General features: G+C 40.5%; 1 protein-coding gene across 1 annotated transcript in view; it reads left to right on the forward strand.

Moving 5' to 3' along the window:
• The window catches only part of SLC25A21 (solute carrier family 25 member 21), a 487,120-nt gene extending 459,601 nt beyond the window's left edge, over window positions 1-27,519 (forward strand). Inside the window, exons 8-10 of the mRNA XM_039255723.1 lie at window positions 23,254-23,435; window positions 24,324-24,376; window positions 27,441-27,519. Of these exons, the coding sequence (XP_039111654.1) occupies window positions 23,254-23,435; window positions 24,324-24,376; window positions 27,441-27,502 (297 nt within the window). The 3' untranslated portion in view covers window positions 27,503-27,519. The remainder of the gene's footprint in view (window positions 1-23,253; window positions 23,436-24,323; window positions 24,377-27,440) is intronic.
• Window positions 27,520-27,726: the final 207 nt, after the last annotated feature.

Genomic DNA, 27,726 nt, shown 5'->3' on the forward strand with positions numbered 1-27,726 from the left:
CATCCCCTCATTTGCAATCTGAAGGTATCCTCAGGTCTAAAATGAGTCTCTTGTAGACAGCTAATAGATGGGTCTTGTTTGTTTATCCATTCTGCTACCCTATGTCTTTTGATTGGTGCATTTAGTCCATTTACATTCAGTGTTATTATTGAAAAATATGGGTTAGGAGTCACTGTGTTCTCTGTAGGTTTCATGCTTATAGAGATGTCTCTGGTCCTTTGTGTTCCTTGCAACATTTCCCTCACAGAGTGCCCCTTAGGCTCTCTTGTAGGGCTGCTTTAGTGGTGATGAATTCCTTCAATTTTTGTTTGTTTGGGAAAACCTTTATCTCTCCTTCTTTTCTGAATGACACGCTTGCTAGATAGAGGATTCTTGGCTGCATATTTTTTCTGTTCATCACACTGAAGATTTCCTGCCATTCCTTTCTGGCCTGCCATGTTTCAGTAGATAGGTCTGCAACTACTCTGATAGGTCTCCCTTTGTATGTTAGGGCCTTTTTATCCCTAGCTGCTTTCAGAATTCTCTTTATCCTTATATTTTGCCAGTTTCACTATGATATGTTGTGCAGAAGATCAAGTTACATCTGAGGGGAGTTCTCTGTGCCTCTTGGATTTCAATGTGTTTCCTTCCCTGGGTTGGGGAAGTTCTGAACTATGATTTGTTCAAGTACCCCTTCAGCCCCTTTCTCTCTCTTCTTCTTATTGAATTCCTATGACATAGATATTGTTCCATTTGATTGCATCACTTAGTTCTCTAATTCTCCTTTCATGTTCCTGGAACATTTTATCTCTCTTCTTCTCTGTTTCCTCTTTTTCCATAATTTTCTCTTCTAATTCGCCTATCCTCCCCTCTGCCCCTTCAATCTGCACTGTGGCCACTTCCATTTTAATTTGCACCTCATTTATAGCCTTTTTTAATTCATCCTGACAATTTTTAAGATCCTTTATCTTTGCAGCAATGGAGTCTCTTCTGTCTTCTATGCTTTTTTTCAAGCCTAGCCATTAATTTTATGACTATTCTAAATTCTTGTTCAGTTATGTTGCTTATATCTGTTTGACCAATTCTTTAGCTGTCACTTCTTCCTGGAGTTTCTTTAAAGGAGAGTTCTTCTGTTTCATCGTTTTGGCTAGTTTTCTGTCTCTTGTCAGTTTTAAAAGCTTGTTCTGCACTCTGTGCCTCCAAGTCCTGCTGTATTAAAGGAGGCTCCTAGACTGTCCGGGGCCTGTCCATTCAGAAAGTATTATTTTAATGGTGTCCCTTGGTCTCTCTTGTTGAGACTTTGGTTATTTTGTTTCCCTGTTCGTAGTGACATTTGGGACTCTCCACCATGTGTACTTTGGCTTGTTTCTTGAGGTAGCCCTGGAAAGGAAAACAGACAGCCAAACAGGGAACAAAAGCACACAAAGGCACAAACAAATCAAAGAAAGAAGCAAACCGAAAGAAAAAAACAAAACAAAAACAACAAAAGACAAAGGACAGCCTAAAAGCATAAAACCAGAAATCGCAGCTACAAATAAAGAGCAGGATGGGGGCAATTCTGATGGAAGCACATATACAAAGAGAGAAATGACAGGGGTGGGGAGAAAGAGAAATTGAACATTGACCAGGCAGGGAGATTAAAAGGTTTAATTCAGATAGAGAAAAAGAATATGGCAGGAGGTCACAAGGAAAAAAACAAACAAAAAAACAACAAACATAATGTTACCCAGAGAAACTATATAGTCTGATTATCTCAGAGAGAGAGAGAGAGAGAGAGAGAGAGAGAGAAAGGAAATGATGGAGGCAGAACTTGCATCAAGAGAATGGATTTTATATGTCTGTTTAAGCAAACCTATAACCAGAATACCCGGTCCAGAGGAGGGGAGAGGTAAGAATGAAAAAGGGAGAATATATCTGAAGAGCAAGAATTGATCTAGAGTTAATCAAGGCAATGCGTCAGTGCTGATCTTGGGAGAGGGGTTGTTTCCATATCCAGGCTCAGGAAACAAAGCAGCTACCCAGTGCAGAGGGGCGGGGTTTGGTGTAGGCAGGTGTCCCCTCCACTATGGGTCTCACACCCACCTTGGTGGTTATAGGGAGAAAAATGGCAACCCCCCAGTCCCTTCTCAAACCAGACATTTGCAAATCACTCTTGGGTCCCATCTCACTGTGCCGCAGGTGCAGCCAAGGTGGGCTATGTTCAAAGTCCCGTGCCCAGCCTCCTTTCCAGATCTTCCTCCCTGTGAATTAATGATACTGCCGGAAATGTAATCCCACAAACCGGGGCACTTCCTAGCAGGGGATCGAGTAGGGAACTGGTTCCTCCTGATGCTGACTGTGTGACTGCGATCCCTAGTGTACCGTCTATCCCAAAGGGAATTTCTGGGACTAGGGCACCAAGTCCAAAGAAAGCCACATTTAGAGATAGGATCTCTCTCTCTCTGAAAGCCCTGTGGTTAGAGATGGGATGATACGATTCCTCTCTTTTCCAGGGACTGTTCTAAGATTCCTCGGCTGCTCTTTCTCTTCCTTTGGTCTCTCCGCAGAGGGGGCTCCCTCCCCTCATTACCTCCATGTTCCAGCCCATTTTTATCTTCCCCGGTTTGCAGTCCTGCACCTATGAGGCTGTCTCCTTAGTGGACTCCTTCTCTTTTCCTCCCAGACTCTTGCGGTTCAGAGTCTTTGGCTTCAGCCCTTCTTTGTTTGGGAGATGCAGGTGGGAAGTACGGAACTCCCTATTTCTCCACCATCATGCCCCTTCTGGGCATGTCTTTTAATTCATATAGTATCATAAAATGCATTTGGCTATATTTAAGAAAGAATTCACAAAGATTTATATGTGGTCATATGTTAATAATGCTGTTTAAAAATCCACAAGTGTAAACATCACTCTACGATTAATCAATGCACTTAAGTTATTAAATAGTCTGCATTATATAAACACAGAGCTTAAATACTCATTATTTAAAAATACATCATGGCATCTTGAAACTATAGAAAGCACTTCTTTACCTTGCCAGTTTGCAGGGGTCAGATCATACTGGCTCTTATAGGCCACACTAGGGATTCTTCCCTTTATCTGGAGAGCATTGGTAAGCTAACAAAAGATTTTAAGCAGAGGAATTACCTAATCACTCTGGCTGCCAAGTGGAGAATGCATGGAGTGGAGGTGGTGAAGGAAGTGCAGGGTATAACATGGAAATGATCTCAAAGTGAGATGCTGGGGCCTTGGTGTTGTTCACGGTGGAGATGAGGAAAAATGGACATTTTGGAGAAATCTTCAGAAGGCAAGATCTATTGGATGTGGTAATGGAGTCCACGTATGCATGTTAAGAAAAGGGGTGGTGGGTGAAGATGCTTCTGCAACTAAAAGGATGATGGTGCCACTGAAAGAGAAGCAAGCTAATGGGAGAATATTATGGGCTCAATCTGGAAACTTGAATTTAACTACACTTGGAACGAAACTGCAGACGTTGAGTTAGAGATTGTATGTGGGTCCTGGAGCTTCAGAGGAGAGATCTGAGATACACACTTTGAAGTCATCATCTTGAGCCAATCACTTCACTGCTCTGAGCTTCAGGTTGTGTGTGTGTGTGTGTGGTGTAAGTAATTACATATTGAAAAGCTAAGATGGTTCTTTCTACCCAACATTATTTGGAGGATTAAGATAAGTGATATGTGAAGTTTGTGAATTTTAAGGTGCCAACGAGGTCTTTGGTGTGGTGGTGCTGATGACAGCAATCGGGGGAGAGAGGTGGTGAGGCAGGTGGTGGAAACAGCGACCACGTAGAACCCCATGAAGAATTTTTCCCCAGGACTGTTCCTTTTGCACTTAAATGAATACTGGGGTTTTTTGTTTTTTGTTTTTTTGCCTAGAACAAAGTCATTGATTTTATGTGTTCTGTAATCTAAGCCTGATTCAAAACTGGGAAACCAGTATTCTTTAAATTTAAACCATCATAAATCAATCCTTTGTGAAGGAGAAGGTATGATAATCATTAAAACATGTTGAAGAACGTCATCAAGTTGTTAGCCATGAGGAGGAGGTGGTGTTCCTTGAAGGTTTTATTCCATTTTTGCTGTCGGCTGTCTCTACCCCTACACTTCGGACGATTTGTGTATAGGTTTATTATTTCAGTTCCCTCATGCAGCAACCGGTCATTCTGTTGTTCTGAGTGAATTTGAGATATCCCCAATCCTGGCTGGTGTGAAGTAATTTTAGGTTTTTCTTTAATGTATTTTTTAAATCCATAAATTGTCTTGCAGCATTTTCTGTTTTCAAAGTATTTTATTTTAAAAGAAACTTCATAATGGCTATCTCTGGGGAGTGGAAATGAGTCACGTGTGTGTGTGTGTGTGTGTGTGTGTGTGTGTGTGTGTGTGTGAGAGAGAGAGAGAGAGAGAGCGCGTGAGCGAGTGCGAGAGCGCAGCAGTGAAGGAAAAGTACTTTTTCTTTATACCATTCTGAGCTGTTGGAAGCCTCTGCAATACACATGTATTAATTTTATAATAAGAAATCAGTGAAAAGTTCGATAAAGTCTTATAAAATAGGATAGCTACTTAGCCTTTCACATTTTACTCCACTCTGAGGCTGTGTCTAGAGGTAAAAAAAAGAACTTTAAACAGCGAGTCTAGAGAACTCAGGTCAGATATCCACCACTGAAGTTTTTAACCCTTCAGATTGGTGATCTCTATTAGATTTATTTTTCAAATTATCACAGAAATATCCTGACCTTCTGTGCCATTTCATACTATGGAAACCATTTCTGAAGACTCCATAATTTTTCCTGATCTCCTCACAATAACTGTCCTTTTCAGATAAGAAAACCAAATGAGAAGTTCTGACTCAAGAGCTGAAAGTTACTATAGTAACTTATCTGAGGTTCTACAGCAAGGGGGAGGGAGAGAACCAGAGGCCAGACCTCTTTCCACTATACCATGCAATTCATTAAGTCTACCTTTTAAAAAAATATATTTATTTATTTTGGGGAGAGCACAACTAGGGGAGGGGCAGAGACAGGATCTGAAGCGGGTTCAACACTGACAGTGTGATAGCCATGAGCCCGATGTGGGGTTGGAACTCGGGAACCACGAGATCCTGACCTGAGCCAAAGTCGAACACTCAACTGACTGAGCCCCCCAGGTTCCCTGTCTCTACCTTTTTACCTTGTATTACCACTTACAAATGATTACTGAAATTTAAACATGTGAAAGAGTGAGAATATCCAAATAATATAACCAAATTCCTCTTCTGTTCATTCAGTCCTGTAACTTGGTTCTCTCTTCTTATATTCTTAGTCTGTAATCTATAGAAACAAAGAATTATATAAGTCACAGCCCTGGAAGAACTGGGCATTAGCAGTCTGAAAATGTGCCTTAGATTATGATCTTTCAGATTTATTTTTAGGATCTAACTGTTCCTATAGTGGATAAGTATGTACAATAGAGAAAAGACTGCTTTGGATATTAACTGACCATGGAATTCATTTAATGGAGGCATTCATTTACATCTTGCAGTAAATGGAATGGAATGTCAGTATAAAGAATTATCCCTTCTCTCCAGAAAGAGGCATCACTTCTCAAAGTAAAGCCCCCTGGAAGCAGGTATTGATTAACTTAAATGCTGACATGTTTTTCAAATATCCATGGGAGTAAGCTTTCACTGCAAAAATAATTTCTTTCATTCCCATTGCAAGGTGGGGATGTTCGAAGCCTATTATTTGTGATGTTGACACAGAAATGAGAATCATAAGATTAAAATATTATCTCTTTAATAACTCTGTCCTCTAGTTTCATATTTACTGCTTTTCAAATGTTTCCATGAGCAAAATAATAGTAACAGCAGAAATCACTGTCTAAAGCTCATAGCTGTCAACAGTATTAAACTGTGCTTTCGGTTTGCATCCTAATTAAGCATGTTTGCAAGTTATTTTGCCAAAAACAATAGAGCTTTTGTGTTGAATTTTGCCATGATATAAATTACATGTGTGGGTTAGAAATATTCTGGGAGAGAACAATTTTTCATATGTTCAATTTTTCTTACTTAATAAACCATTTAGACTTGTCCCTGTGGTCATTTGACTACAGACAGCATTAAAGTCTAACATATTTTATTTTCTCCTAAAGTAATATTTATAAAAGATTTCCTTTGGAAATGCAAATGTTTTTCTTTTTCTTTTGATTTTTAATGTTTTCTTTGTTTTGTAAATTCTGTAGAAAGTCTGAGGGTGGTGCCTGACGCACCTCCACTTATCAGAAGAAATGTAGAAATGTGTTAGCTTCGTGATTTAAAGCTATATCCTTCCCTGAGGTGTGCGCTAAGCTGAATGAAAAATGCGCCTCTGGGTTCGAGTGGAGAGCTTAGACAGAGCTGTTTGTATTTTGGAAAGAAGAATCTCAGTAGAATTAGATCATAGTAGGATTTAATTTATGGCCATTTATTTTTCTGATTCTCTCTTACTCGATCATTAGTCTTACCAATCATCCGGTAATGGGAAGGGCGAGAGCATTAAAGTTTCATTAAGAACAGCTCTCCTTTCTGGTAACCACTGGGGCAAAACTACAAGTATATGTTATCTATAAAATTCCAGGATATGTGAAAAGATTCTGTGGTAAAAAGCAGTACCTTTCATTGGCAGTTTTCACAGACTCCCTGGGGTACGTGTGCTGGGGAGAAGGAAGACATAGGGGAGGCCAGAGAGAAGGGGGCAAGGATTCAGACACTTTCTTAAATAAACTTTAAGTCAAAAATTTCCAGGCAGGCACCACCCAAGTGGATGGAAATGTGCTATAAGTAGCTTTAGATTCTCAGTGGGTTCCTTCTATTCATTCATTCCAAAAATATTCATGGCACACCTACGATGTCCCGGGCACCATCTCGCTAAGTGTCAGCACTGCCCCTGCCTTAATGGGGTTCACAGTCTATGAGAGGGGACAGACAATAAAGAAGTCATTACACGGGGAACTAGATAGTGACAGTCATGATGAGTGCCATGGAGGACAACTCTCAAGCTGTGGGAATTTAGAAACCGGGATCCCAACCTAGACGGATGGCAGGCCAGGCAAAGAGATGATAGAAATGGCCTTCCTTCAAAAACCATGTTTAGGCTGAGGCTCAAGGGTGAGGATTAGCCAAGATGAAGAGGATGAGCAGAGACCAGGTATTTAATCAGAAGAGGATATGTTACTGCCCTGAGGCCAAAAGAGGTTTGGGGAACCAGGGAGAAGACAAAAAATTGAGGATAAGCTAGTATATGGTGAACCCGAGGGGGATGGAGCCCATGCTGGCTACAAAGGGTATCTGGTCCACAATGATTTAGGTCTGTAGAAGTCACTTGATGCCTCTTAAATGATTTAACTCAGGGGGTATGTCGAACAAACACATTACATAAGTAGAACTAAATGGGCATGGGAAAGTGTCATTTATAGAAGCAGTCCAGAAGTAGAATCTCATGAAATAAACTTGGTCCCAAGCCGTCTTCTTGATCATATGCCTACCTCCATGTCAAAGCATCTCAGTGTGTCCTTGCCCTGACCTCTCCACCTTTTAGAATTTTGTTTTGGAAACCTGGTCTGTTGGTTTTCCTTGGGGTCAGTGCCTTTATTGAGGCAAGGAATAAACAGAGCACACCAGAATGGAAAAAATCTTACTGGGTTCCCAAGGAAATATATTAATATTTTCCTGCATTTCATATGATAATGCTCAGTGATACAATTTACTCTTAGACGGTTTTATCCATCCATATTGAAAGGTATTTTAGGAGATGGTGTGTGTATGTGTGTGTAGGTATATATGTGTGTGTGTGTGTATATATACATACATATATGTGTATATATATATATACACACATGCATATGAAATAATCAAGTGATAACTGTTATGCTTAAACCCTAACCCATTTTGACATTCTATATATTTTATAATTTGAACTAAGTGGGTAAGACGTTTAAAATTATTTTACATTTCACAACACTTTAAGAAACAGCTAGCTCGGGGAAGAAAGGAATTTTCATGGCTATTTTCTGAATGGCTACATTTAGATGCTGAGCTTTTAACAAGACTTTGATTTCATTCCAAAGCCCAGAGCCCTGCAAGGATAGGATCTTGGGAATACTCTACATTCCTTAAAGAATGCTTATCAATTAAACCATCTCATTTTAGTTAGTGACCTTCTGTGGAGTGAGGAGCTAGCATTTCCCCAAATTATCTCACATAAAGAGAAAACAAACACTGTAATAGATTCTTCTGATAGCTGTGAAGTGGAAACAACTGTATTTTTTAATTAAGCTTTAATGGCAGGTATTTTCATTGCAGGACAAAACAGCATGATACCATGACATCAGGGCAAAAAATGCTTTTGTCAAAGTTTATAAACAAAACCACAGAAGAGAGCCAATATTAGAAAAGGTGAAAGATCTAGACTGCAAGCTGACTCGACTCCTAATTGACTTGGACCCACTGAAACTAACAGTAACTAAAATGCAAATTTCTTCATAAAAAAAAAAGGCAGTTTGTTGTCACCCAAGCTGCCTCCTTGTTCAGTTACCAGGGGGCAACTACGATTTCAACTCCCCACATCATTTTCATGATGGCCGTTGCCAGCTGTGGAGTAGGTGGCGCTGAGCCACTGTTATTTGCCTTGCAGTTGCTACCAGGTGCTTAACCAGTGTGGATATATATGTACTGCCTTTGTAATTTGCTTCTGAGACCTTGGTTCTTTGTGTATGATGTCCATATAGAGGAGAGAGAAAACATTTATTGAAGACCAAAGACGTGGCAGGCCTGTGTATACATAAAAGAATGAATATGACCTGGCAAACTCCTTTCCCTTGAGAGGTTTTGAAGGACTCTTCTCAGAGAACATCAGAGTTTGGTGCCCATCTCCACTAGATCTGCCAAAGATTGAACCCAGGCCATCTGACACCAGAGTCCATACTTGTAATTGTTATACCAAACTTCTTTAAAGGTATGGATAGGTGAGCCTTTGATTTTTTTCTTTTCTTCTTCAGGATATATCTGCATTTCTTCAACTCATCTTTAAGTGACATGGGTTTTGGTCCTCTCTGTGGCCTGTGTCCCCCACTGCAGGTGCATCAGATTTGTCGATGTCCGTGTCAAAACTGAACATAATACTACAGTTGTCAGAGGATCAGTTCAGAGTACAGTAGTCTCAACCCATCTTGGGATCTGGACACATGCCTTTTGTTTTTTCATTTAAATTCAAGCTAGTCAGGGGTGCCTGAGTGGCTCAGTGGTTAAGCGTGTGACTTCAGCTCAGGTCATGATCTTAGGGTTTGTGAGTTTGAGCCCCACGTTGGACTCTGTGTTGACAGCTCAGAGACTGGAGCCTGCTTCAGACTCTGGGTCTCCCTTTCTCTCGTTGTCATTCCCCTGCACGCTCTCTCTCTTTCTTTCTCTCTCTCACGCTCTCTCAAAATTAAACATTTTTTAAAAAATAAAGTCAAACTAGTTAACATGCAGTGTAGTCTTGGTTTTAGGAATAGAACCCAGGGATTCATCTCCTACATAGGACACGCAGTGCTCATCCCAAGAAGTACCCTCCTTAATGCCCCTCACTCCTTTAGCCCCTCCAGCAACCCTCAGTTTGTCCTCTGTATTTAAGAGTCTCTTATGGTTTGCCTCCCTCTCTGTTTTTTATCTTATTTTTCCTTCCCTTCCCCTATATTCATCTGTTGTGTTTCTCTTGAGTGAAATCAAGAGTGAAATCATATGAAAGTGGTCTTTCTCTGACTATTTCGCCTGGCATAATACATTCTAGTCCCATCCACGTTGTTGCAAATGGCAATATTTCATTCTTTTCCATCACCAAGTAGTATTCCTGTGTGTGTGTGTGTGTGTGTGTGTGTGTGTGTGTGTGTGTGTATCACATCTTAATGCAGCCAAAGGTTGTACAGAGATGAATTCTTGAGAGATTTGTTGGGGTGGAAGGGACAGGGAATGGGTATTGGTTTTACATCAAAATGTTGGTCTGTATAAAACTTTGGTCAGTTAAAATCCCCAGAGTATGTGAACTGCAGTCAAGTCCAGTCTCTCCTTGAACTTGTACAGTTTGTATTCACTATGCTTAAATGTAATCCTATGGGTTCAGTCCGGGGCTGGTGACGATAAATTTTAACATTGAGGGCCTCATCTGTCATTCTAGCTTCTCCTCCTAGCCTGTGTAATCAGCAGATCCAAGAGCAGGCCTTTGCCATCTTTGCCCAGGTTCATCCAGCCCTTCACCAGGCTGTCTTATGGACGCCTCTTTCACAGGTGAGGGCTCTCCAGCTATACTTTTCATCCATCCTCCCTCATTCAGTGTCTTATTAATCAGGATAACGTGGAAGACTTTTTCAAGTAACCTTCTTTTTTTTTTTTTTAAATGTTTTATTTATTTCTAGGAGAGAGAGACAGCGTGAGCAGGGGAGGGTCAGAGAGAGAGGGAGTCACAGACTGAAACAGGCTCCAGGCTCTGAGCTGGCAGTCAGCACAGAGCCCGACGCGGGGCCCGAACCCACAAACCGCGAGATCATGACCTAAGCGAAAGTCGGACGCTTAACCGACTAAGCCACCCAGGCGCCCCTCAAGTAACTTTCTAAAATCAAAGTGTACAGGGTGATTTAAAAGGAAATTAAACTTTCAAAAATGTCTTACTAGACCAAGTTTTCTGCAGTTTCTTCATGTGAGAATCCACATGAACTCCCTGTTTGTATCACCTCTTTCTTGGCAGCCTTGAGGAAATGAAAGATGGCATCACAACTACCCCCTTCAACTATTGATAGTGCTGTGCTACGAAGGGTATAAAATGAATTAAAGTATAGAATGTGTGTTGTTAGCACAGACTGACCAATTGTAAAATTATGGAAATAACTGAGGGAGTCTATTAAAATTGGTTTGGACCACATGTTTATATGTAATCTAACTACTAATAGATTTATTAAAATGTTCCAATCTTTTTGAGTCACCCTGTTGTGGTCCTAACATTCTCCCCATCAAACAATTTATTCACCTATAGGGGAAGAAAAAGAATAAAAGTGTTCTATCAACAAGTAATTTGTGGGACACCTGGGTGGCTCAGCTGGTTGAGTGTCAGACTTTGTCTCAGGTCATGATCTCATGGTTCGTGAGTTCAAGCCCTGCATTGGGCTCACTGCTGTCAGCACAGAACCAGCTTCAAATCCTCTCTCCCCCTCTGTCTCTGCCCCTCCTCTGATTGTGCGCTCGCTCTCACGCGCTCGCGCTCTCTCCTCCACCCCTCAAAATTAGATATTAAAAGAAAGCAGTAATTTGTGATACTCTGATAATCATGTGACTCTTTGTAGGACCACTATATTGTCTTTAATTGTCTTAACCAAAGCAATTTACAGCAATCTCTTTCAGTCACTTCTCAGCAATAATTTTAGTTCTTCAAACGGCAAACCTATTTTAGCGATTTTTGACAAGCAACAGCAAATCCAGTCTAGCGTCAACCAAGGCCAATCCTGAATGGAAAACATTCCACTAAGTATGTTTATTGAAGACGGTCGAAGGTAGTAGCCAAGGTGTATTGAATTCAAGTTAGGTCAAAGCTAGTTAAAGAGGATCTCAGATGCAGTGTGATGCCAGGAGGAATTAAAGAATGAATGAACTGTAGGGAACAAAGGAAATTTAATTTGGTCTGACATGAGGTAGGAAGATTCTAAGACTAGACTTTAAGGTGTATATTCATGCTGAGCTCTCTTAAGTGAAAAGCCCATTGCTACGCTCTGTTCAACCTTGCCTTGTGGGGGAGCAGCAGGATCCCTGGTCAGTCCCTCCCCTCACCCCTAGTCCTCACTAGCTAACAGATCTTGCTTCCCCCATCTTCCTTACCCCCTCCTTCTGGCATGTCTCTGTGTGGAATGTCTTCTTAAAGACGCCAGACCCTAATCACAAAGTTCTGTGAGATGGGCAAAGGTTCTCTGCTTATCAAGCTAGCAGCCAGCTGGCCAGTCACTCAGCAAGGCATCAAAGACCGTGCCAGGGAAGGTACAAGGAGAGGCACATGCTTCTTTTGATCAAGACATTTTTCCTCTCTGCGTATTAACTTCTCAAGTGCCATCGTCTTAAATTACTAGTCCTGTCTTGAGCTGTGGATATGATGTTTGGATTAGATGGTTAAGTTAGTCACAAATATGTGGTATGTTTATTGTTAACTATTTTGAGTCATATGATCTCGTTTCTGATGACGTGGTACCTTTTGTTGAATTTTTAAAGGTTATGGAACATCACGACCACTAATGTTTTGGGATCACTTACTTATTAGTGTTTCTTATGAAGCTGTGGAGAGTCTGTAAATGATATGTCCTATCAGGGAAACTCCTGGATCTTCCTAAAGAGGGACTGGTAAACACATCTGTTCAGCTCTTCACTCACACAGAATTGCAGTGTGATGGAAGCAGCCAGAGAGTTCTACTAAGAGACCTGCTGTCAATTCCCAGTGCTAGTACTTACTCGGTAGCCCTGTCTCTTTGGCAAGTTCTACCTTTCCTCTGTCTCAGTTTTCTCATTTGTGAAGTGAAATGTTAATATCAGCCTTAAAATGTTGCAGGGGAAGGAAATCATTTTTTTAAACTATGAATATTGGATCTTGTATTGCTATCACAAATAAGGTCCATTCATGTAACATACATTAACATTTCAGGCTCCTTAGTTCCAGCTTAAAATACCGTATTTTATAAGAAAAATGGGAACATAATTAGAAAAAAAGGATAAAACTCATCTACAGATGGGGAAATAATGTATACTACTTCTAAATAAGTATTTCAAAGGAACTGTGTTTTTAAGCATGAGGAAGAAAAGGTTATTTCAATAACAGTTTTTAAATCATGATGAATTACATCAAGAATGGTGACAGTTGATTACCCTTGCAATTGAGCAAAAAATTGGAGTAAAATAATTTAGGCTTATGCGTGAGGAATGTGGGTTAGGAACACAGGAAGTTTCCTGATTGATGACAGTTGGAACAAATTATAGAAGTAAGTTGGAAATTTTTAATAACAAGATAGATTTTTCATCAACCTATCATTTACATAATTAAGGTGTGATCCATCCTAAATATTTTACTTGGGCTAAGTGACATATTTTTCCCTCAAGTTTTTTTGAATTTTTATTATGATAAAAACACTTAACATGAGATCTACCCTCAGCACATATTAAGTGCATAATACATTATTGTTGACTATGGGTACAATGTTGTAAAGCAGATTTCTAGAGCTTATTCATCTTGCTTAACTGAAACTTGATTAGTGGCTCCCCATTTCTCTGCCCCCCAAGCTCCTGGCAACCACCACTCCACTCTTTGATTCTACAAACTTGACTATTGTAGGTGCCTCATATAAGTGGAGTCAGGAAAGTAATTGTCTTTCTGTGACTGGCTCACTTTACTGGACAGATAGTGTCCTCAACTTTCATCCATTTTGTCACAAATCTCAGTTTCCTTCTTTTTAAAGGCGAATGAGATTTCATTGTATGAATATGACACATTTTTTCTCTATCTGTCCTTCTGTCGATAGATATTTAGGTTGTTTCCATATCTTGGTTACTATGAATAGTATTGCAATGAACATAAGAGTGCTAAGATCTCTTTGAGACCTCATTTCAGTTCTTTTGGATAAATACACAGAAGTGGAATTGCTAGATCATAATTTTGGAGAAACTCTATAATGTTTTCCAGAGTGGCTACACTACTTAGAACCCCCACCAACAGTGTATGAGGATTCCAATTTCTCCCCATCCTTGCTAACACTTATTGTCTTTTATATTTTTGATAATAGTCATACTGACAGATATGAAGTGATATCTTGTGGTTTTGATCTCCATTTACCAGATAATTAGCAACTTGGAGCATTTCTTTGTATACCGATTGGCCGTATGTATGTCTTCTTTGGAAGAATATCTATACAAGTCCTTTGCCCAATTTAAAATCAGTTTATTAGCTTTCTTGGTATCGAGTTGTAAGAGCTCCTTAAATGTTTTATATATCAACCCCTTATAGATTCATGATATGTAAATATTTTCTCCCATTCCATAGAATGCCTTTTTACTCTTTTGTTTCATTTGCTGTTCAGAAGCTTTTTAGTTTGACATAATCTCACTTGTCTGTTCTTATTTCTGTTGCCTGTGCTTTTGGTATCAAATCATCGCTAACACCAATGTCATGAAGCTTTATTCATATGTTTTCTTCTAAGAGTTGTATGGTTTCAGATCTCATGTTTAAGTTTTAAGTCTTTAATCCATTTTGGTTTGTGTGTGTGCATGTGTGTGCGTGTGTGTGTGTGTGTGTGTGTGTGGTATAATATATAGTTTCAATTTCATTCCTTTGCATGTGGATTTCCAGTTTTTCCAGCACCACTTGTCGAAGACTGCTCTTTCCCCATTGTGTATTCTTGGCACTCTTGCTGAAGATTAATTGGTCATATATGCTTGGGTTTATTTCTAGGCTCTCTGGTCTGTCCCACTGGACTCTGTCTTTATGCCAGTGCCATAATGTTTTGATTCCTATAGCTTTGTGATATGCTCTGAAATCAGGAGTCATAATGACTCCAGCTTTATTCTTCTTTCTTAGGATTGATTTGTATATATTCACTTGTAGAAATTTTTTCCTATTTCTATGAAAAATGCCATTGGAGTTTTATAGGGATTGCATTGAATCTATAGGTCACTTTTGGTATTGTGAAAATGTTAACAGTACTAGGTCTTCCAACCCATGAACATGAGATGTCTTCATTTGTTTCTGTCATCAATTTTTTTTTGACAATGTTTTATAGTTTTCAGTATATAAGACTTTCACATCTCTAGTTGAGTCTATTTCTAAGTATTTTATCCATTTTATCCCATTAAAATGGGAACGTTTTCCTAATTTCTTTTATAGTTTGTAATGTATAGAAACAGGAGTTATTTCTATATGTTGATTTTGCATCCTGCAATCTTACTGAATTTGTTTATTCTAAATGTATTTTTATGGAATCTTTAGGTTTTTTCCTATATATATAAGCCCATGTTGTTTGTAACAGACAATTTTACTTCCGATTTGGATACTTTTTATTTATTTTTCGTGCCTAATTGCTCTGATTAAGACTTCAGCACTATGTTGAGGGGCGCCTGGGTGGCTTAGTCGGTTAAGCGTCCGACTTTCGCTTGGGTCATGATCTCGCAGTTCGTGGGTTCGAGCCCCGCGTCGGGCTCTGTGCTGACTGCCAGCTCAGAGCCTGGAGCCTGTTTCAGTCTGTGACTCCCTCTCTCTCTGACCCTCCCTTGCTCACGCTGTCTCTCTCTCTCTCTCTCTCTCTCTCTCTCTCCTAGAAATAAATAAAACATTAAAAAAAAAAACTTCAGCACTATGTTGAGTAGAAGTGATGAGAGCAGGCATCTTTGCCTTGTTACTAATCTCAGAGGAAAAGCTTTCAGTTTTTCATCAGTAAGTGGGATATTAGCTGTGGGCTTTACGTATATGGACTTTATTATGTTGAGGGACTTTCCCTCTGTTCCTAGTTTGTTGAGGGTACTGATCATGAAAGAAGGTTGAATTTTATCAAATGCATTTTCTGCATCTATTGAGAAGACTATGTAATTTTTTTAATCCTCCATTCTGTTAATGTGGTGTATCACATTAATTGATATTTGTATGTTGAAAAATCTTTGCATACCAGAGATAAATCCCAGTTCATCACTGTGTGTGAGCCTTTTAATGTGCTGCTGAATTCAGTTTGCTAGTATTTTATTGAGGATTTTTAAATCTGTATTTATCGGGAATCTTGGCCTATAATTTTTTTGGTTTTTGGTTGTGTTTTTTTCTTCTTTGTGGTGTCTTTGGCTTTGGTATAAAGGTTATGCTAGCTTCATAAAATGAATTGGAATTGTTCTTTCCTTTTTGCTTTTTTGGAAGAATTTAAGGAGCAGTGGTATTAGTTCTTTATATGTTTGGTAGAAACAATGTGAAACCATCTGGTCCTGGGCTTTCCTTTGTTTTGAGGTTCTTGATTGCTGATTAAATCTCCATACTAGTTATAGGTCTATTTAGACTTTCTATTTCTTCACGATTGAGCCTTGGAATGTTGTATATTTTTAGGAATTTATCTACTTCTAGATTGTCCAGTTTCTTGGCATATAATCATTTGTAGTAGTCTTTTATCCTTTTTAGTTCTGTGATGTCAGTTATGTCTCTTTTTTCATTTTATTTGAGTCTTCTCCCTTTTTAACTTAGTCTTGCTGAGGGTTTACCACTTTTATCTTTTTCAAAACATGAACCCGGGGTGCCTGGGTGGCTCAGTCAGTTGAGTGTCCGACTTTGGCTCAGGTCATGATCTCATGGTTTGTGAGTTTGAGCCATGAGTCGGGCTCTGTGCTGACAGCTCAGAGCCTGGAGCCTGTTTCAGATTCTGTCTCCCTCCCTCTGTAAGCCCCTCCCCCGCTCATATTCTGTCTGTCTGTCTTTCTCTGTCAAAAATAAATAAAAATATTTTTAAAAACTTTTTTCTTTTTCTATTTTTTTCTAGTCTCTATTTATCCCTGCTCTAATCTTTATTATTACTTTCCTTCTGCTAATTTTGGACTGTTTTTTTCTTCTTTTTTCTAATGTTTTTTTTTTTTTTATTATTTCTAGGAGAGAGAGAGAGAGAGAGAGAGAGACAGCGTGAGCAGGGGAGGGTCAGAGAGAGAGAGGGAGATACAGACTCTGAAATAGGCTCCAGGCTCTGAGCTGGCAGTCAGCACAGAGCCCGACGCGGGGCTCGAACCCACGAACCTTGAGATCATGACCTAAGCGAAAGTCGGACACTTAAGTGACTAAGCCACCCAGGTGCCCCTTTTTCTTCTTTTTTCTAGCTCCTTGAGCTGTAAAATTAGGTTGAGATCTTTTTTTTTTTTTTTTTAATGTTTATTTTTGAGGAGGGGAGAGAGAGAAAGAAAGCATAAGCAGGGGAGGGGCAGAGAGAGAGGGAGACAAAGAATCCGAGGCAGCTCCAGGCTCTGAGCTGTCAGTACAGAGCCCAGCTCACAGCTCAAACTCACGAACTATGAAATTATGACCTGAACCAGTCAGACACTCAACTGACTGAGCCACCCCAGCACCCCGAGATCTTCTTTTTTTAATGTAGATGTTTATCACTATGGAGTTACCTCTGAGTATTCTTTTACTACATCTCCTAAGTTTTGTCTTTTCATTTTATCTATATTCTCTTTCATTTATATTTGTCTCAAGTTATTTTCTAATTTCTTTTTTGACCCATTGGTTGTCTAATAGTATGTTGTTCCTTGGGGTGAAGCAGGCAGCTGCCATCTTTGTCTGCTCACTCTTTGCTGAGCAAGGGGAGGACTATTAAACCTCCATCTCAGTTCTCCCCCAGGTGAGAGAACTAGACTGCTAGACTGCACTGTACCTGTCAGAACTCCACGACTGGCAAGAAAAATGCCAGTTTTGGGGGCCTCCCCAGAGAAGTTGGGATATTGGATACATAGATCAAGAAGTGACCAAGTTTTTAAGAGGTAGAGAAGCTAGGTACTTTCTCACAGGACTTTGGTAGTGAAAGCCCAAGAGTAACTTCCTTCTCCCTACAGCATGTTTCCCCTGGACCTTGCCCACATCACCACTTTCTTACTTATCACATCGTACTGTGATACTCGATCATTAATTCCCTCCCACACTCTCCCTGGATCATTTACCTTCACACTCAACTCTAGCACCCAGTGTAGGACCAGGCATCTATAGACCTCCAATAAATGTTTGTTGAATGAACAAACAAAATATGAGTGATGGATAGAAACAATGTGATATAATGATTAAGAGCCTATGGTTGGGAATCAGAAGAACCTGAGTTCAAATCCAGGCTCTACCTCTTACAAGCAGTGTGATCTTGAGCAACTGACTTAACTCTCTCTGTCTTGTGTCCTTATCTGTAAAATGGTGTTACATACCTAATCCATAGTGTTCTTATATGTTTTGTATATATTTTTTTAATATAAGATGATGTCTTGGGGTGCCTGTGTGGCTCAATCGGTTGAGTGTCTGACTCTTGCTCTTGGCTCAGGTCTTGATCTCAGGGTCATGAGTTCAAGCCCCATGTTGGACTCCATGCTGGGCATGGAGCCTACTTAAAAATACACACACACACACACACACACACACACACACACACACACACGGTATCTAGCAATAAGTAACTCTTAATAGTACCATTATTTTTCATAATGAAAGTTACAAAAAATAATACAAGCATTATAACACATATGTTTCTATTTTTGCTAGTAATTTAATTGTGATTTGTTATCATTATTGACAGAAATGCTTGAGTGATTCACTGATGTCCAGTACAGAATGACCCGTTCAGATTATGTGACAGGTATCATTCAGACCCAAAACTTCACAAGTGGGCCTTCTTGCTTTGGACTGAGCTGTGGGTAGGAGAGGTGGAATGGAGTTAACAGCATTGCCTATAGTTCTACAACCTTAAAGAAACAAAGGCCTGTTTCCACCAAAGAAAGCTTTACAGTCCTCTCCAGCACATCCAGAGCTTCTCAGAGCATCACTTATCCAACCCAAAGATACAGAGAGATGAACCATAAACTTTCAGTCAACCAGTCGTTCTCAGACGTTAGTGTCCAGCAAAGTAATTGGGAGGACTTGTTTAAACAGATTGCTGAGCTCCATCTCCATCACTAGGCTTGGGAGAGGACCCCAATTTTTATTTCTAAAAAGTCCCCACATAGTATTGATGATAGTGGTTCAAGCACCACACTTTGAGAAACACTGAGTTCATAGAAATGCTTGAGTTAGGAGTAACCTGACTCCAGGGCAGGAATGTGTGCAGAAATCTTTCCACTCAGGTGAATTGCCTGATAACCCCTGTAAAGATGAGGGTTTTCTTTTTCCAGCCCCAGTGTTTTCAACCCTGAACTCCCTCTTCTTTATAAATTTATTGGTAGGAGAAGTAGTTTCATGAAGTTGTTTTTAAGCTTTTATGAGCCTGACAAAATCTCTTTCAGAGAAACCTATATGTACATACACAGAAGCATTGCTTATAATTTCAGGAGGTGCTGGGACACCTCTCCCACCAGCCTAGCCACTGGCCCTAAAGAGTATCAGTAGAAAAACTATGCCCTAGGGGCACTTGGGTGGCTCCATCGCTTAAGCATCCAACTTCAGCTCAGGTCATGATCCCACAGTTCATGAGTTCTAGCCCCATGTCAGGCTCTGTCCTCAGAGCCTGGAGCCTGCTTTTGATTCTGTGTTTCCCTCTCACTCTGTCCCTCCCCCACTCACACTCTCTCTCTCTCAAAAATAAACAAACATTAAAAAAAAAGAAAAGAAAAATTATGACCTAACACAGTCTTGAGTTCACATGGATGTAACAAAAATTCCCTTCTTAGAATTAATCTTTCAGTTAACTCATTTTTAAAACAGGAATAATAATAGTTCTTACATCAAAGTTTTTGTGAAGATTAACCAATATAATACATGAAAGGGCATAGTTTAAAAACCAAAAACACTAAATATTACCTTTTTCTCTCTCTTTGTAGTCTTGCTACAATAATCCTCATTCTTGAGGCAAGTGGATGCCTCTCCCTACTAAGAAAAGATGAGGAAGTATATGAAAAAAGAGCCCTTAGAGTAATGTTTCAATACCATAATCTATGCCCATCACCTTCTTCCACTAAGATCTGGTCACAAGCCACCATATCCAGGTTCTCCCTGTGAGCCACTGAGCAATCTAGCAAGCCCAGGCTTAGCTGTGACATGAGAGTCTCAATTTATTTGCCCTAAAATGCTCCTCTTTACAAACGTCCAGTGCCTTGTCATGTCCCCATGTTAATGCTTCCTGGCAGAGAGAGAGAAATGTGAAGTTCTAATAGAGGTTTGTTTCTAGGCTAGAAGTTGCTGAATCTCGAGAAGTAATGATTAAGGGCTTAAGCCTGATTCTCCTCATTTCTACAAAAATAACTAAACAAGTACCTTGATAGGCCAACCAGCAGACATTTATTTAGCACCTACTGTGTACACTGTATAATAGATAACCAAAAGAGAAGTAACACATGTCCCTAGGCAGTGCCAACTGACAAGCCAGCAGGGATGATAGATACATGCAAAAATAAGCCAAACAGAAAGTGAGCCTTAGCAAAGGCAATGATTGTGGTTCATACAGGGGTTCAAGAATACAGAAGAGGGAGAAGTCGGTTTTGACGGGGATCCATTAAAGTGTCTTGGGCAAGGTGAGAATCAAGCTAGGCTCTAAAGGAGGAGTGGGGCCATGTTAGGTGACTGTAATGGAGAAGGATATTATAGGCTGTGGAAGTAATTTGAAGAAGAGAGTTTAAAAAGTGCTCAGTTTAACTTGGCATGATTATGATTTAACCAGGGTGACTACAGTATGGGAACGGCGTGGAGGGGCAGAACTTGAGGCTGGAGAGAAAAGTTGGAAGCGTATGGTGGGAAAGAAACCAAAGACCAAGTGAGGGGCTTTGGCTTTACTCTCTGTGCAGTGGGGAAGGATTGAGGATCTTTGGTACCAGGAGCAGATCTGCTTTTACAAGTAAGAGAGCCCTGGTGCCACTGTGAAGAATAGATGATAGAGAGCAAAATGAAAACAAGACCGGGTAAGCTAACAGGAACCTAAGTCAGAGCAGTAGGAGTAGCCAGTAGGTGATGCAGAGGAGAGGTAGGTGAGAGGCTGTGTTTTGAGAATGGTTGAGGACATGTAGCAAAAAAAAAAAAAAAAAAAAAAAAAAAAGGCAGGATGAGAGGGCTCTCCTTGGCACATCCAGTCACAGGCCAGGTTGTTGCATAAAGCAGACCATGAGCTTCAAGGAAGAAACTGGCGAGAGGCCCAGAGACCAGGTGGTAAGGAAACCTCTTGGCTGTCTCAGGAAGTCTTCCCCTTCTTAGAATGCCCAGAAGGGTAGCAACTGACCATCTGCTTTGCCTGCGGAGAATATCAGAATCACCCGTTTCTAGACATGGGTCCTCAGCCTGGCAGCTTCAAAAGTCCTGGAGATCTTTTAAAATAACGTTCAGGCCCTTGCCCCTGTGATTTTGATCTGGGAACCTGAGGTGGGGCCCAGGCATCTGAATTTCGCAATGCTCTAAGGTGAATCTGTTGCACATCTGTTTTGGGGACCCACTGTGGGACCTTACAACTAGTCTGGAAAGTGTATAGAAACCCTGGGCTCAACATGTACTTGTGCTAATGAACACTGATAGGCTGAAGACCTTAGGTTTTGGTCTGCATCAGTGTCTTTAGCACAGTGACCTTCACTGAGTATCTGACACCCTCCCCACCCCCGACCTCTAGTCCTCAGGGAACAACATATCGGGAGATGGGAGAGGCCACATGCTTGCCAGGGTCCCCCAAACGTCCCAAAAAGGCAATGTACATAAAGTCATCCTTTTCACCCTTGTCCCCAATTCAAAAAGGAGAGCTTGGCTATGTCACAAGGGTAACATAAGAGAATCTTGTTACTGGATGCTTTGAGACTCTACGAAACAGGCTACATAATAACACTGTCCATTTTCTGCCAGGCTTATCCAACATTCATAACACTGTTACTGCTATTGTTTTAATTTCTCGGAAAAATAATACAGTTACCAAGGTAAGGCAGGTGTTAAACCTGTCCCTTCTATACAAGGGCTCTCTGTGATTCGGTGACTCGTGTAAGGTCAGACAAACCAGAGCCAGGCCTGAATACCCCGTCCTTCTGAGCCCCGGTTCTGCTTCTGGGCAATGATGGAGAAGGGTAACATAAAGGCATTTTTCTCTCCTTGTAAAAGAGAAAAAAATGGGGGGAGGGGGAATCATTTAAACACACCTCCATACTGCAATCACTGCATTGTTTTTCCTGTTGAAACACCCTGTTGGTTTTTAAATCCCTTTAAACCTACCCGGCACCTGTATGGCCCAGATCCAAGAATTATTTTACCGAACCCTTCACTTTTTATATTTAGCCACATAGGGGTTTCTGTGATGGTATCTGGCTCCTGGTTCAGTTAAAAATTTCAGAGCTTCCAAGAGTTTTCTTCTTCCACAGAAGCTAGAAGCATGCAATGCTCAGACAAGATTTTTTAGTTTTAATTAGGTGGGGTATGTCTCGCTGCTTATGTTCTCCTGCTGGGTAAAACGGTATCATGGCACTACCCTGTATTGCTTCTGTGTGAAGATCCTCCCGAAATATTGACCGAATGAGAGGGCAGGAGAAAGATGGGGGGCGGGGGTGGTCTTCAGAAGCAGCTTATGCATGATTTGTGGGATGACCTCTCTTCAGGGCAAGAACTGAGGCCGAAAACATAATGAGAACTTCCCTGCAAATTCATTATAACAAAGCATAATGTGAGCTCACTGGGCACAAAAATAGGCAGAAGGAAAGTGACTCCCACATAAGACCTAATTAAATACTTTGATGTCAGAAAGCAGAGCAGGGAGGGGTGGAAAATCAAATCCGACCAAAGTAAAGGACCTAAATTCAAATGGAAAGAAGAAATTTCTCTCCCTCTCTCCCTCTCTCCCTCTCCCCTCCCTCCCTCTCTCCCTCTCCCCTCCCTCCCTCCCTTCTCTGTGCCTCTGTCTCTCCTTTTCTTCCTTTGCCATGAAGGAAGAATAAGGCTCAGGAACAATAGGTTGTAAATTCTTCAGCCAATTAGTCCAGTGACTTACTACTGTTTATAATGCACAGAATGTCACAGGCTGTTTTGCAGCCTCCCCAAGTTGGTTTGTTAATAACAGGAAGCTAGCACTTCTCAGTACAGTGGATCAGCTACACGTGAAAATAAATGCAAAAAACCTGGAGGGGAATAGCAGCAGACCAAGAGTAGCCTTGATTTAATTTAACATTTGGGGGTCCGCACACAAATGAGCATTTTAGTAGGCTTCATGGTGGAAGTTGCTGTCATTTGTAAAATATTCTGGCCAATTAGCTAATAGTGTGCTTGGATTTCTCCTGTTTTGATACAGTAATACTAAGTACATTGTGAAGCCCAATTATACAAATCATCCCCATATGCCATACCAGTCTTTCTTTATGAACTGTGTTTATAAATCCTGTGTGAGGAAATGTGTACTTCAGCAATTTAGACCATGTGTAAAAACATAGCCAATGGGATTGTCAAGAAAACAAGTTCCAGCCTAGGAAATCCTAATGTGTTCCGCTGGAATAACAGGAGGGTGCCGGGGAGTGCAATGCTCTGCTTAAATACATATTGCTTTATAGTGTTTAGCTAATTTAGGGGCTTCCGCTTCCTTTTCTGTTATTTTATTCTTCTTTTCTTTTAGGATCCAACCTTGGAGTTTTTGAGAAAATTTGGGATTGGTCTTCTCTCCGGCACAATAGCCTCAGTCATTAACATCCCTTTTGATGTTGCCAAAAGTAGGATTCAAGGGCCTCAGCCAGTTCCTGGAGAGATCAAGTACAGAACCTGTTTTAAAACAATGGCAACAGTCTACCAGGAAGAAGGGTAACATTCTTATTTTAATAAGTGTGCAGGGTTCACGTATTGTTAAAAGCATATCATACTTCCATTTTGATGAGAGCCATTAAACCCTCACAAATTCGGTGTGTGTCGGAAAAGCTCTCATGAATGACAAACTGTGAGATAACACAGTAACAAAATGTTGGCCACAGAGTTCTTACACCATCAAGAACCTCGGGCCACCGTCCTACAATCTGCTCTGTGTTTGTCTGAGAATGCAAAGATGAACTTTTGCTTGTCAGTTTGCACAATATGCCCTAATATACCCTGCTAACATGTGGGCAGGAGAATGATTGTTTTCTCACTGTGAAGCTAATCAAAATGTCACCTTCAGTATAGTCTCCTGGGAGAATTAAACGTGCGGGTTCTGTGAAAGCGGTCTTCTTTCAAAAATGTGAAGTACGTGGGTTTTTTCCTGCTAGTTTTTAAGTCTTACATTTGTCTCTTCACCCCTCCTCACCCAGATCTTATTCTCCAGTAAACAAGTAATATTTTATTATTTCAATCAAAGCTATATCATATTTCCTTTTGTGAAGACTGAGTTTGTGGGCTTTTAAATTTAATCACAAAAGTCATTTTGTCCATATACACCGCTGTCTTGAAAGACCTGTGTTCAAAGCAAAAGCCATCTCACTGATGAAAGTCATATTTTTGATGGAGATGATCAGCAGAGCTTGGGCAATAACAAATTAACTCTTTCCCTTTGTCCAATTTGTTGTAGAAAATATATGGCCAGATAGTGTTTGGTTTACAATATGTGTAATTTCAAATAAGTGTTCTTGTAGACGTTGCCTCAGTAGCTCCATAAAGCTGAGGTACAACCCCATTTTCTTTTCAGAATTAAGAATGTTGCTCTTCCCCTTCCTGTTGCAGGATTTTAGCTTTGTACAAAGGCCTGCTTCCCAAGATTATGAGGCTTGGACCAGGTAATGATGTTTTTATTACATCTTTCCTTCTTTTTTGTTCCAGCATCGCTTTTTTTTGTGTCTGTTGGAAACACATTAAATTTATCATACTGTGAAGGATGAAATCTTGAGGATATAAAGGATATATGAGTATTCAAGATACCAAAGGTATCCATTAGAAATGTTTTTAAAAAAAGTTCTCTACCTTTGTTTGTGAGGTACTATCTAAGGTCTTGCTGGAGGCGGGTAGAAGCCAAAAAGACCGGCTTAAGTCAACAGAAAGGACCCACGGCGAGTTAGAGTTGGAGTGAGCACAAAGACGTACATACAGTGGCTGCTGGCTAGGGGAGAGGATTTTCACTGAGTGAGGGAGCAGCTCAGTAAAACTTTCCTGGTGCCCCTAGTTCATTCTTGTTCCTGCCTCATCTTCATTTCAAAAACAGAAAGAGGGATAACTTGCCTCCACGAAGGGCAAGAGCCATTTGTCTCCCCTTGGTCACCCGTGAGGGTTGTTGTGAATGCGCTGTTCAGGGAGCCGTGGCGCTGCGGCCTGGCACTCACCTTCCGGGCCTCTGTCAGCATGATGGTGGAGGCTCCTGGCTCAGGGCCTTACCTCAGGATGCCAGCCCACAAAAAAAAAAAAAAAAAAAAAGGCTGCCATTCCCACAGGGAGAGTCAGCTGCCTCTATGTAAATAGATGAGAAAATAACTGCTGCAGACCCAACTGCCTGGACAAACAGTCTTGGGTTATAAGCAACCTTAGAGGTATGCACCAGCCCACACAGTTTTTCACCTGGCCACACTCACCTGCTTAGATGTCCTGGTATTCTTTTCCCAGAAGCTTCACCTGCTCCTCTCCTCTCCTCTCCCCCTTTCCCATTCCTCCCTTTTAACCCCAATGTCCTCCTGCCCGACCACACTCGCACACAGGCATGTTGACCAACACATCTCAGCCCAGTGAACCAGCATTTCTACCAATCTGAGATCGAGAACAGCTGACACTTTCACGTATTTAGAAAACACTTCCACAATTCCCAATCCATCGATCCCAACCTTTCTAGTCCTATAAGCATGGATTTTGCTTCACATTTGAGATTCAAACTTCTGTCCGGTCAGTCATTGGCCTGTGTGTAAAAACAAAGCCAATTATAAAGAATTTTGGTGATTCTGTGCAGCTCTCTCTTTACATATGTGGTGCTTTCCCCTCCCCACACAGTAAAAACCTGCTGGTAGACCTAGTATTAGAGAAAATCATAGGAATGACCCTAACCCAGCTTTCTCAGGAGGGGATGGGCCTGAAACGAGTGGTGATCAGGGAGAGTTTACCTAACACAGTAATTGACTGGAATCTTCATCCAAAACTCTTGAATAATCTGACCCCAAGTTTTGTTAGAGGCTTGCAAATGTCTGGTTGGCTCTTCAAATGTTTTTGTATGAGGTGTCCTGAGTTGTTGTGGTGTTAAATACAATGAAATGGGTTTCTGTGAATGTACTGCCCAGGTTAAACAAAATGGTGAATGACTGGAAATCTCATTCAAGGACCTGGCCCCCACTCACCTGTAAGTCCTCCAAACACACAAGTCCTAGCAACTTTAAAGGAAAGAAAGGCAGAACGGTGTGATATTTGACTTAAGGATCAGATTTTTTTCAGAGAGAAAAAGAAAAGGTAAATGTGCAATTTTTATCCTTCATAGTAGGGAAGCATCTTATCATCTTTTTAGAAAAGCCTCAGCAGCTGTATGTGGCTAACAACCAGTTACCTTCCATGAAAGGAGAATCATGAAGCCTGTGGTTTAAACTCCAAGTATCACTAGGCTGAAAACCAACCCAATTCTGCATGTTCTTGTCTTACATGGAGAACAGTTAATAAGAGTAAACACAGCAATTACGTAGGTATTAACAACTCTCTGTTAGTGGGTCTTCTTTGTTTGCCAGAGTCCCAAGAGGGCTACAGCAGCTGAGAGGGGTCTAATAGAGTATCTTCATGGGTTAAAAAAGAAAAATTACAGGCAGGTAATTATCTTTGGTATAAGGTTACACAAACATGTGTGGCCTGTAGATGTAAAAAAAAAAAAAAAAAAAAAAAATTCCCACACATATGGCAGTATGTACAAAATAACTAAGATCAAAATCAAGTTCCAGTTCTTTCGTCAGAAGTCAGTCTTCTGTTCGTGCCGCCAAGTCTTAAAGTTGTGCTCAGGGTATCTGCCCACATTCTTCACACAGACATGAGAGGATAGATAGAGCATATTCAAGAGCATGGGAGGTACGCCATTTACTGCATCAGACAGAACACAAAATCATCCACATGCAGACGCCTCTCCTGATTTCTAGGTATTCAGCCACCTCGGTGCTTAGTTTTCTGTATCATATTCCTATTGACATATGACCTAGCAAGCCTCTTCACAGCCTGTTACAGAACTCTTCTCTTTCAAGACAAATGGTGGTCTTATGACACCCAAGCCCCACTACTAAATTTTCAAGTGCAATTCATTTATATCGGAGGCGGATAAAAGGAAGAAAAAAGGAGGTTGAAAGCTAGCTATATTTTGTAATACACAGATGTTTAAATATTCAGAAGCTATTTTTCACATTGCAATCCAGTTTGAAGGCTGTAGGAGAAAACTAGACTGATCTGTCAAGCACCCTCTTAGAGAGTTCCTTCTTGAATGCAACTAGGACAGTGCTAATTATGGACTGAAAAAGATAAATCCTTTGCCTACATATGAAAAATATGAAGGTCTCTGTTTGCAGGAAAGCCACATGCCCTTACATGACTACATGTGTCTATATTTATTTACTTTTTAAAAATTAAAAGTGCCTGAAAAAGAATCTGATGAAAAATGCTGAAAGTTACAGAAAGTCATGGGGAAAAAATGTATTTGGAAACTCAAGATGGTCTTGATTTTGCCCTGAGAATTTTCCACAATAGTTTTATATCAGTGTATTAGAGCCCAAGGACTGAGGAGTCTAAACAGCCCCCGCCTGATAGGCTAATGGGACTTCACAGATTCAGAAACCCACCAGGGAAAACTGATGCTATTTTGCAGGATTCGAGATAAAAACCAGCCTCTTTCTTTTCTAGGTGGCGCAGTGATGCTGCTGGTTTATGAATACACCTATTCATGGCTTCAGGAGAACTGGTGATGGCCTGTGAAGTGTTGAAATAATGGATAGCTGCTATATGGCCCCGTGAGGAGGGACTATCAGCTCAGCTGATATGATTATAAATTATAATTCTATGATCATAAATTATAGTTCTACAATTATACACAATTATTAAGGGGAAGTTTATGCAAGAACGAAATCTTTTTCGATACTTCAAAAGCTACCTCTAGACAATTTGAGACAGTAGTTTTGGCCATATCCAT

This window comes from Hyaena hyaena, unplaced genomic scaffold (assembly GCF_003009895.1).
Source record: "Hyaena hyaena isolate Hyena2069 unplaced genomic scaffold, ASM300989v1 scaffold_542, whole genome shotgun sequence".
NCBI classification, from domain to species: domain Eukaryota; kingdom Metazoa; phylum Chordata; class Mammalia; order Carnivora; family Hyaenidae; genus Hyaena; species Hyaena hyaena.